Source organism: Eschrichtius robustus, chromosome 21 (assembly GCF_028021215.1).
Source record: "Eschrichtius robustus isolate mEscRob2 chromosome 21, mEscRob2.pri, whole genome shotgun sequence".
NCBI classification, from domain to species: Eukaryota; Metazoa; Chordata; class Mammalia; order Artiodactyla; family Eschrichtiidae; genus Eschrichtius; species Eschrichtius robustus.
The window spans coordinates 12,475,781-12,488,147 of record NC_090844.1 but is presented as its reverse complement, the minus strand read 5'-3'; the positions used below and the strand labels follow the sequence as shown (position 1 = coordinate 12,488,147).

General features: G+C 39.5%; 1 protein-coding gene across 3 annotated transcripts in view; it reads right to left on the bottom strand.

Annotated features, from left to right (window-relative positions):
* The window catches only part of WWC2 (WW and C2 domain containing 2), a 160,926-nt gene that overhangs the window by 58,429 nt on the left and 90,130 nt on the right, over positions 1-12,367 (bottom strand). For 2 of the 3 annotated variants that reach the window (XM_068532319.1, XM_068532321.1), the window contains exons 3-4: positions 7,162-7,365; positions 6,323-6,399 (exon numbers count right to left, since the gene is read on the bottom strand). In XM_068532319.1, coding sequence (XP_068388420.1) covers positions 6,323-6,399; positions 7,162-7,365 — 281 coding nt within the window. Of the gene's footprint in view, positions 1-6,322; positions 6,400-6,518; positions 6,557-7,161; positions 7,366-12,367 lie in introns of those variants that run through there. The other variant, XM_068532322.1, reaches the window with a different exon arrangement.

Sequence of the window (12,367 nt, the reverse complement as noted above, 5' to 3'; positions counted from 1 at the left end):
ATCTAATATTTATTCAGCTTTCCAATATGAGCTGAGGGCAAGCAAATAACAAGCAGCAGTTGCAGGGGGGAATTTCACTTTATAGAAGTATCCCAACAAATAAATAAATAAGGAATAATATAATTAGACTATCATCATTTTGTAATCCTTAATGAAATAACCTAGATGATGATCATGAACGACTACTACTATAATAAAAAAGAAAAATGGTACACTGTATGTATGCCTGAGGGAGATAATGTAATACCAACCATGATGAATTCTACTCCCTATTAAGAAAAAAACAACAACTAGATCTCGTAATCTCTACATCTAATTAGCAATTTATACGGGCCAAGAATTTTGTTCAAGTGTACTATCAGGATAAAAGATACAAAAGTCAGATGAAGAGCTCTATAAACAACCTGGTTTTTATGAATAGTTACATACAGAGAAAAGAGGGTGACTGAAATCAACTTCAAAAAATATATATATTTGTCTAAACTCATCATATTGTACTTTTAAATTTGGTGAATTTCATTATAAATAGTTTATAATAAATTATAATGGCAATAAAAGTGAATAAGTGATCATTTTCTATGTGGGGGGAAAAGATTTAAATGAGTAATTATTAGAACCAATAAATAAGGTAATTTCTTCATGCCCCTGTGTTGTCCATCTCCACCTGGCTCCTAGCAGACACTGTCCTGCTTTCTGTCAGTTATGCCTTTTCAAGCATTTCATACACATGGAAGCACACCAGTAAGTAGTCTTCATGACTGGCTTCTTTCACTTATCGTATTGCTTGTGAAATTCATCTACGTCATGAGTATTAGCAGCTTGTTCCTTTTGATTGCATTTTATGGATATACCACAATTTATTTATCCATTCATCCACTGGTGAACCTGAAGGCTGTTTCCAGGTTTGGGCTAGTAAGAATAAGGCTCCTGTGAATGTTTACACTCAAGACTTTGAGTATATGCTTTCATTTCTCTTGTGTAAATACCTACAAGTGGGATTGCTGGGTAACATTTTAAGTGTATGTTTAACTTCATAAGAGATGTATGTAGTATAAATAGCTATTTTTTTCCTCTCACAACTTCACTGTCGTGGCCTCAAGAGGCTGATTCTCTCAAAATTTAACATGAACATATTAGGTCAATGTATTTATTGGGTTTATGTCAAGGAAAAGTATCAAAATATAACGAAGTGTTGGTTTGAGTGTGTTCATTATAACATCTTTATCTCACACAGTTCCACAGAGCTTAACTCCCACAGTCCTTCAAAAAAATGAGAGAATGAGTATTGCAGGCTTCATAGAATCATTTAAAATTGATTTTTAGGAATCCTTATTCCCTGTTCCTGTCTGCTTAGACTGTACATTCTCTCACAGAAGAAGTTAATTGCATTTGATTTTGTAAAATGCCATGAGCATTATGGATATGAGGGTGTTTATGAGTGAAGATGGAGAAGTCTGGAAGTCACGGCCAGAGAGACTGAGACAGTAGTTCACCCAAGTGAGGAGAAACTAAATACCTCCTCCCCCAGCAACACAGTTTTGATGAAGAATTTCTTTTGACGTATAATTATTTAGCCTGCAGGATGGTACCCTTCAAAGCTAGAAAAGGAGACCAAGATCATTAGAGAGAAAGAAAGAGAGAACCAAAACATTATGAAATCAATAAATGTGATTAAGTGTTATAATTTCACTCTACTGAGTATGCTTTTTGAAAAAAACACTACTGTGCTATGAAATTTAATCATTTCCAGTTATTAGCATGTCTTAACAGAGATAAGACCAGTTCTTGCATTAAGTAGAGTATCTCTCTCCCATTTTCTCTTTCAGTCTTGCTTCTTTTCTTTAGTGACGGTGAATCAAGTCATATCATTCTTCATTTCATTCAAACTTCACGAAGACTGTTGTACTATTTTCAAACCCAACACCAACTACAACATAAATTCATTTCTGGACATCTTAAAAGAATAACCATTTCTGATGTACAGTTTGCTACTGCAAATCAGTATTGCTCTATCTCCTTCAAAACCCTGAGATCAGGAAATTGGAGCTGAAAGAACTTGGGATGTAAGCTAAGTATAAAGACATCACTCACGTCTAATCAAGAGACAACCCTTATTTGTAGCAATCTGCATTCTCAGAGGCATATTTCTTTTCATCTGAAGCACACTGTTATGACTTTTGTATGTTAGTTACATCACTGGTTAAAGTGTCATAGTTTGATGTGCACATGAGCTAACTCCATTCACAGTTACAAACTAACCCTTACATTCAACTGCCATTCTTTTAAAATCTGTGCCCAAGACTGCAAACAGGTGAGACTGTGGATGGCTTTTCTAAGTCCATCATCATTGCTAAAAATAATTCAAAGTGAATTCATATTAACAATGTGGGGATAAATATATCTGAGAATAAAGACAGCACCCTGTTATCAACAGCAGTGCCCACTAACCAGCCATGTATTTGGCGTGGAGAGCAAATAATTTAACCAAAGGAGTGTTTGTTTCCTTTTTGACAAAATTAAAAGTTACGTCAGACCATATGCTACGGTGCTCAATAAATTTCTCAAATACATTTGTATTTCTAAAGAAATTTATACTTTTACATTTCCAACATTTTATTTCAGTTTGATAAACAATAGTAAAAACTTAATCAAAACTCAGCAAAAATTTTCTACATCCAATTTTCACCACATCTCACCTATTTGTAATCTTGGATATAAATTTTTAAAAATATCAATTGAATTGAAGGTTGAGTTTGTATAAGAGACACCATTCCTTATCCTAAGTATCTATAATGAACGAATGAAATAATAAATTTTGGCGTAAAATTTTTTACATTCCTCTTCCTAAAAAAATAGATTTTCTCAAGAAATTAAACACCCACCTCTAAAAGTTATGAATATATTATTAAAAGAGCATTAATTTATTCATTTCTCCATTTCAACAACTAGGAATAAGATGCCAGGAAATACTGTTATCCCATTAGCCCGAGGAGGAAACTAAAGCCCAATGATCACCAATACCTATGACCATAATATAAAATAATACAAAACAGATGTTTTAGACAGATGTTCCTAAATACCTGATTCTCAAATACTTGACCCATTTGCTGTAATTCAATAAAACAAATGAAGCACACCTACTAATATTGTTACATTAAAATAATGAAGTATGAGGCCAGTGCTTGGCTTTGTCTGAAAAATTGTTACTATGACCCAAAATGCAGGCAGGCCCCCTGAGACACCAAAGCAATGAAGGGTTAGCTAATTCATGAGTTACTATTTCTGCGGCATTACTTTGTGAAAGGGACTAGTATATGCAGGGATTCTACAGGATAGGCAAGCCAAGAAAAACTAGGTTATCAAAATCCATGAAACTCTGCTCAAGTTACCCAGCCACTTCTGAATGGCTGGGGCCTTCTCAAAGAGCCACCTGGCCAAAAAGTGCTCAAATGGCAGAGAGAGGGAATCATCTGCCCCGCCATGTTCAAACCATGACACAGCTCAAAACATCACAATAGAGCATGGACCACAAGGGCCAATGTGCTAAGGAAGTGTTTCTATAAAAAGGCATTTGCACTGACAGGAAGTGTTAAACAAGTGCCTGTTCGCTAATGGAAGAGGTGCTCTCATCTTTCATTACAGTTATTATGAATGTCTTCTACCTCTTCTTGAGGGAAGCACCTTTGTGGGGAAGGCACTCCTTCCTGACTCACCTTTGTGGTCCCACAGTGATGCCATACACATGAAACACAGGCTTCTGATATTAAGAGCACATTAAACCTGGCACAAAATAAGCTTTATCTGAGGGATTCTGCTGCGTTAGGAGACATGTCTGGGGAACAGGACTACTTAGGATCTTCTGGAATCTCCCCCAGTGAGACGGGGCTCCATTTCCTTCTAACAGTTATTTGTGTGAGATATCCTATATGTACTTTTGATTTTAAATCCCTCCCTTAGTTTGCGTCTTTCCTAAAATAGCATTTAAATGGACAGATTATGACAGCCTATTGAGGAATTCCATTTACAATATGTCTTACAAAGAAAAGAACTGTGAAAAATGGTTAAAATTTCAAAGGGCAGTAATAATAAGTAATAACTTCTTGAGAAGTGCACAGCTCCAGGGAATACTGAAGTTTAGCAAGAGTAAGTTTTGACAAAATACCTTCATTCTCCCCCACCCTCCTTTTTTAGATAAGGTATCTGCCAGAGTAAGGGTTGTTTACGGTAGAAAAGAACACTTCTAACAATGACTTCCATAAGTGAAACCCAGAAATCCAGACCGAAGAGAGGTTTGCTTCCAGAAAGTATAGACGAACTTTTTCACACTCTTTTTCTGAGAACGACAGAAAAGTTGTGAGGTAAAACAAAACAAAAAAGAACATCTATTTGAAGACACTGGCGAACGACTAAGGCAAATAAGGGAAGCCCATAGTCCAGATCCCAACTTGGCACTGTTTTTCCTTTTGAGACATTTGCATATGTATAGGGAAAGTGAAAAGCCGGGGGAATGTAGTGACTGAGAGAGCCTGACACACAGAAAAGCACTAGCTGTCCCACAGAGCTGAGAAGCTTCGGGGAGAGACTGGAGTCCAGCCTCAATCCGGCAAAGGGACCCTCAGGAAACAGCCCAGGAGTTCAACTGGGATTCTGAAAAGCTCCGCCCTAAGAGGAAGAGTGGACCGGAAATAGACCCACTCTGAGAAAAATGAATGAAGCCCAGAATTCAGAAAACTCAAACCCTGACTGAATTAGAACTATCTACCCCTGGACTCACTGCCTATAAGAAGCAAAACTAAATCCTCTTTGAAGGATAACAAGATCATCCCAAACCTCAAATGATCTTTATTCTCTTTCATACATAATATATGGCTCTTAATTAAAAGTAAGCAGCTGTGAGATGTCAAATATTGACCAAAAATCAAGAGGAAAAAAACAGACCGAAGAATCCAACATACAGGAAATCTAGATATTATACTAATTAAGACATGGAATTTTCAAGTAACTGTGATTATTTCGTTCAAAAAAATTATTATATCAACGTGCAGAATTTGGGCAAGTAACTAGAAACAAAAAATAAATAGAAATTTTAGAATTGAAAAAATACACAGTGGAATTAAGCTGAAACCAATAATAAAAGATAAGAAAATCCTAAACTGTTTAAAAATTAAGCAATACACTCATATGAGAAATCATAAAGAAATTAGAAAATATTTTGAACTGATTGATAATAAAAATACAAAATTAAAAACCTACGGGATGTAGGCAAAAGCCATGCGCAGAAAGTAATTTAGAGCTTTAAGGGCAGATATTAGAAAGTAACAAGGCCCAAAACCGTGTGTCAGTATCTGCTCGAGTTGAAGCTATGTATATTTTTTGACACAGCAATTCCACTCCTAGGTGCATAACCAACAAAAATGTGTACATCTGTGCACCCAAAGACATGTGTAGTAGACACGTACACTAAGGCATAATTTTAATTACCAGCAATTCAAATAAACTCTAATGTACATAGATAGTAGAAGAAATAAAGAATTCATGGTATCTATACGAAAGTGGACTGCTTTACAACAATAAAAGTGAATGTAGATGAATCTCAAGATGTTGAACAAAAGAAGCCATCAGTAATCCATGGGGTAGCATTCCAATTTCACAAAGTTCAAAGCAGGCAGAAAATCAACTTAGAGTATTGCCAATAAAGGTCACTTAGTGTCACCTTCAGGGAGAAGGATGATGATGAGGGGATACCATGGGGGCTTCTGGGGTCATGGCAATAGTCTCTTTCATCACCTATGTATTGGTTGCATGAGTTTGTTTACTTGGTGAACAGTCTGTAAGACTCCAAAAATCAAGGGTAAACAAGCCGTGACCTTAACAGCAGTGTGGTCAAAAAGATTTAGGGTAAAGATCAGCAAACAACCCATGAGGAAGTGTGAGGCACTAGGAAAATTTGACCTAGAAAAGGAAGTGACGTGGTGATGTGAGCCGTGGGCATCTTGAAATATTAGGTTGTCTGATGAAAGAGCAACTAGGCTCAACTCTGGATGTGTATTTCAGCACAATAAGGAAAAGTAAGTTTTCCAGACTCAAATTTTCATGCAGTATACTAACTGCAAATAATAAAACTGCCCAGAAAAGGAACACACTCTTTCTCAATAGAAAGAACAATCTCAATCACTCACATGTTCTAACAAAAGCAGAAAGACTACCCATCGAAGATAACTGAAAGGGTTCCTGCATTGAATGGAGAGGGCCGATGACCACAAAGGCCCCTTCCAGATTCTATGCATACGTTCCACGAAGAACCACAATAAAAAAGTCTTACCCTTAATCGCGTAGTGGAGATCTCAGCTTTTAAGATATCAGGGTCATATTTAGTACTGGATGAAGATCCTGAGAATACTTTCAAAGGGAAAAAAGAAAAAAAAAGAGTAACTTGTACAAGTTGCATAACTAGTTGTCAACTTGGAATTTACAAACTCTAGAAACAACAAGATTTACATGCTTCTGTGGATACTTACTTAACTTTATAACTCCTTTACTGTCATTCATCAGACACCTAAATATAAAAAGTCATCTTCAAACCTTTATAATTTTTTTCAAGAAAAAGGAATGTTATAAAGACCCCAGTGCCTCATTTTCCTCTGAATTTTATATCTATGGATAAAATCTTAGAGAATCTTATTGCAGACCCAGTTTATCAGAGCTTTGCATTATCCAGAAACTTGTAATTTAAGTAGAACTTCTGGGCCCATCACAGATGCTTCTTTAAACAAGGCCAGCTCCAGATTATCAATTTCTGAGATGAGAGAGAGGTCGGTCAACTCAGGTGTTCAACAGAAACTTCATTCTAGTTAATAGCTCCAGTTTTAGTTTAGTCCCACTGCAAACATTGTACAAGAGTAGCACAAGGGCCAAATTACTTGCCCTGATCTGAAAAGGTAAACATTAATCCCCCAGTGAGGAGACTTTTATCTGGAATGGGGTCGAGGGGTTTTACTGAGAAATCTGATGTGTGCCCTCGGTCCCACGTGGCTCTGAGGGACTCTTCCTGCCCGGGAAGGAACAGGACTCAGAACAAAGTCCCACAGAAACCCAAGTGGCCTTCTATTACCTACGACTTGGTCCCCATTTCTCAGGTGTGAACAGCCACGCTGTACTTACAGCTGGTGCGAGAGCTCGACTTTTCCTTGTAGGCGTCATTTAACCGGACGTATTCATCCAGGGCCAGGGCCAGTCTTTGCTCCTTCACGTGGTACAGCTCCTTCTGCGTCCTGAGGGCATCCTGAGCCACGGACAGATAGTCCTTGAGCATTTTCTCCTGTTCCCCCCTCCATTGTTTCCTTGGATCTTCAATCTGCGTGGTTTCTGAAAGTATATTAGGTGGGTTATTTTTCAGAATTTAATGATGGTTTTTTGCTTTTTTATTTAAGCTTTAAAAAAAGTAGCCATCTTTATTTCTTACCTCCTTTAAGTAGTTTATTAGTGGTAGGAAGTGACCTCTCCAGAAGTGTGATAGCGTTTCTGTTTTATTTTACCCAGTGCCTCCCCATCCCTGCCCCTTTCAGGTCCTTGTTAGCAGTTTATCCTCATTGCCAATCCCTCAGACACAATGTTGCCTAAGTAAGCACAGCAACAGGGCTGTGCTCAGGTCCTTCCTTTCAAGAACTCTCTGGCTCCCCAGTACCCTCAGAATAAAAGCCAAGCTTTTATGGCCCTGTATGATCTGAACCCAACCTGCTTCCCATGCTTCTGTTCACTCAGTACAGGACTCTTGCCAGGCTGCCCTCTACATCAGCAGTACTCAAAGTGTGGTCTGCAGACCAGCGCTGGTCCGTGAACTCTGTTACGTGTCTGTGACAATAAGTACAGGTATCAAGAGTAAACATTTTGAAATGTTTACAGCAATTTCATACAGTTATTGTATATCTGTTGACTCTAATAATAATAATACTGGGGCTTGCATTTTGCCTTTTTTTTAACTTTTCTAATTCATTTTTATTGTTATTTTATAAAAATATCAGTTAGTCCATAATGGCTCAGAAATTTTAAAACAAACAAACAAAAAGACCAAACCGCGGTCACGGGTTAAGGAGAACACCCTAAGGCACAGTTCTTGGTTCTGCACTTCTGCACACCAGCATCACCTAGAGAGCTCTAAAATAAATCCCAGACCATTCAGAGTTTCTGTGGGTGGAACCCAGGCAATGGCAGGTTTACAAGGTCCTCCAGTGATTCCCATGAGCGGCTGTGCCTGAGAGTCTGTGCTCTGCAACAGCTCACATACTGCCTCCTGCATGGAATTATGAATTATTCAAAACATCCCATCCTAAAATTGCTCAACTTGCCTCCCCTGCCTCACCCACTCCTCCCAGAGGGAACCAAAATAAAGGCTCTGGCCCATGCTTTCCCCTTCGCCCCTTCTGCCTCCTGACAGACCCAGGTGCTTCCCCATGTGGCCCTGCATGGTGTGATGTGGCCCCCTTCTCTTGGGAACTGTAAGTAGTACAACTTCTTTCGATGGCACTGACCTCTTTGTGTTGTCACTCAGCCACCTCTAGAAATTAAATCCCAGGTACAATCAAGACAGATGGGTCATACGGGCTGGCCACTGCATGAACATGAGGACCTACCTCTTCCTGACAAGTTAGGATCGGATAATTAACTTCTCAATTTGCTGGAATGTCCAGTGGTGTGTACTGTCTTTAAAATGCTTTGTGTGTGACTCTCAACCTTAATGTACCCCAACTCGGTATTTCTGGTTGCCTCTAAGGACTCCAGTGAGTCAAAACCCAGAGAATGATAGGAGACGATCTGCTGTGACCACAATTATCTCCAGCGGCCAGGCTGGCCCTGGAAATGTTTAACCTGGTCTCCAGGGAGAAGTGATGACACTACAGTGGTTCAGACGTGAAGCCTGGGTCCCCTTTGGGCCAAGGGAGGCCTGGGTCAGCCAGAGGCACCACCACCACTGCCTCAGACCTACAGCCCTCCCTTCGGTTAGCGAAAACGTCAGTGCTTTCTCTAAAGTAGTAAGTATTCGGAACACTAATTTTTAAAGATGTAAATACTTCAATGTGCAAAAGAGGCAAATCTCATGTAATTGTGGGGAAAAATACGCTAGAGTCAATGTCCAAAGAAGATATGCAGGAGGGGGCAGCGCTGGACAGACAGCCCCCCAGCCAAGAATCTTCAAGGGCATCGTCACAAGGGGCAGGCTCGGCGTCTGGGTAACACGGAGAGTAGACACTGATCAGCCAATAAGAGCCTGAACGTCTCCATTTTAAATGCTCCTTATAACTCAGGTCTCTGGCTATCCAAACATGTAATATTTACATTCATTTCCAATATTTCTATATACGAAAGCAAACTGACTCAACGTACAGAGAATTCATCCTCTAACAAAGAGAAATTTATGGTCTTAACTGTGGATGACCCACAATAGTCCTCACCTCCTAGCGTGCACACCCTTGAATACAGGCTAGAGTGAGTGACTTGCTTCGAACGAAGAGCACACGGAGACTGGGTGTCACTGGAGACTGGGTTACAAGAGGCTGTGACCGCCGTCTTGCCGGGCCCTCCTTGGCTTTTCTGCTCTAGTGAAGCCAACTGCCAGGTTACACGCCATCCTATGCACGTAGCGAGGAATGCGGGGGGCGACTGGCCGGCAGCCGACGAGGAACTGAATGAATCGTGCCAGCCACCACACGACTGAGCCTGGAAGCAGGCCTCCTCCGGTCATGCCGGGGGTCACGCAGCCTGGCTCACACCGTGAGGACACCCTGTGAGAGACCTGGAGCCAGAGGACCTGGCTCAGCCTTGCTTGGCTTCAGCGCCCGCAGAAACAACGAGATAATAAATGCAACCTGTTACAGTGAGATATATAACTAGGAAACTAACCAAATAAAGAGATGATACAAATTGAAAAGGTACATGAAAAACTTGAAGTGTTTACACATTATAATAGCTATAGCAAGATACGTACTCCCAGTTCTCTCTCAATATCTTTAGAGGTTTTACCTAATCATATTTCCCTACATATTGGCGAACTGGCATACTTTCAATAAAATGCTTGTCAACAGCTAAATTGCCACCAAACCCTGAAAGTAACACTGACTGACACTTAAATGAATAAAGTACAATGATAATAATAATAATACACTATCAGCATTTGTTTTGGGTACATCAGCAGAAACACTCCAGTCGACTGGTTTAAATACTGGATGCTACAAGAGACTCAGCAGGACACGCTGACATTTCCAATATACCGCCCCATTCAAATATGAACTACAAAAGTGGGTTCCCAGAGGCACCTTTGAAGAAGCCTTCATAAAGCAAGACTGTGCTTCATCTCCATCAGTTATATTTGCTGAATAGATCTGTGAAGAATATTTATTAAACGTAAATACTCAAAAAAGTATATTATACAAATGTGGTATTTTTTTATTAAGACCTGGTGGCCTTGGGAGATCACTGTATTATAATGCAATATAATTTGCATGTTGTCTACTATAGGAAAGAAGTAACATATCGCATACTGTTAAAATGTCACACACCTCAAGGGAATTCACATTCCATCAGTTTTACAGATGTGGAACTTTATAGATAGAGAACACGTTGTGAGTTACAAGAGCTTATCAGGGGAGATAACATTAGACTCTTCAAAGGAATATTATTTCTGTCTCTCATGCACGTTTCTATTCTTTCTGCTATGCTCAGGAAGAATGAATGAAAGAATATGAGTAACTCTCCTTATCTTCCTTTATAGAAACTATCTGCTATGTTTACTTATCTGTTTGTGCTACAGACAATTGAGTATCTACTGCATGCACTAGGGAAAACAAGATGTTCAGGTATGATCCCTCCTTCCAAAGAAATTACAAAGTATAGAAGAAGTTGTGACACAGGAATTAAAACAACAACGACAACAACTGTTTTATACGGTAGAAAATGGTGAGAGCCCCGAGGAGAGAAAGGTCAAGTGCCACAGAAGCTTAGAGACACGGGAGTTTCCTCTGGCTAAAAAAGTAAGGTCCCATGGAACAGGCGGTGATTAAGAAGGGCTTTGAAAGGTCCCAGACAAGAGGCCCTTCAAGGACCAAACCCCCTGTTTGCCGCTCCAGCCGTTTTCCCCAGCCTCATTCACACCAGCCTCAGCCGCGCTGAATTTCTTTTCTTTCCTTCATTAAGTCCTGCTTCCTGAGGCCTCTTCAGACCTCTGGCTTTACTTGTGGGTCTTCCTTCTTCCAGGCAGTTTCTCCTGCAAACTCCCAAAGCCTACCCCATCCCCGTGTTCTCCAGGCCTGTTAACTCACTCAGCCTTTGGGTTGTCAGCTTAAAGCGCCTTCTCTAAGTAGCTGGAGCCACGCCCTTCAGAATGGATACGGTGCTTTACTTGTTCTCCTTTGTTCTGCTAGTGATGGTGGTACTAAAATTCTGCTCTACTTTCTCACTTCTTCCCCAATACTCCAAGAGGAACTAGATGGTGTCTCGAACGTCAGGTTAATAAATAGGAAACTCATTTTGTAAGCAACAGTATGCGATAGAAAGGTTCCAAGTAAGGGCGTGAAAGGATCTTAGCTATATTTTTGGAAGATCATCTGAGAGAAATGTGAGGTTCTATTATCAAAAGAGTTGATATGATCGTGCAGACAATTTTTTGGATGAAAGATTATACATTAAGTAAAAAAAAGCAGTTTATAAAACTGTATGTATGTAATATAATCCCACTTGATGTATACAATATATTGAACACTCGTGTGTGTGTGTGTGTGTGTGTGTGTATGTGTGTGTGTATCAATATGAAAAAGTCTGGAAGGATACACACTACAAGATTTAGAATACTTGATTATCTCTGAGTAGTATGAATAGAGATAATTTCTTCCTTTTATTTACCCACATTTTCTACTTTTCTCCTATCACATCTATTACTTCTATTAAAAGATATTTTTTAAAGGGAAAGGGAACAAAAGGCACAAGGCAATGAGGGTCTGAATTAGGAAAATGGCAGTGAAAATGAGGCTAAAGGAGCAAATCTGAAAATATAGAGGCAAAAATCAACAAGAATTGACAAGATGATTCTACATTTTTCAACTCAGGAACCGTGAGGACTATGTTTCAAAAAATAATCAAGTCAAAGGGAAAACTGGAGAATCCCATTTTGTACGTGTTTGTTTTGAAGTTTCAATGGCAAAATAGGTAGCAGTGTCCTACAGCTGGAAATGTTTGACAAATATTAGGACAATCAGAGTCAGAAAGACAGATAGAAGGGTCATTCACATAGTAATGGCAAAGGATGGTACTGCTGTAGATCAAGGACAGCATGCTGGGGGAGGCGGGTAAGGCCACATCTTCGGGGAGTGACAGGATA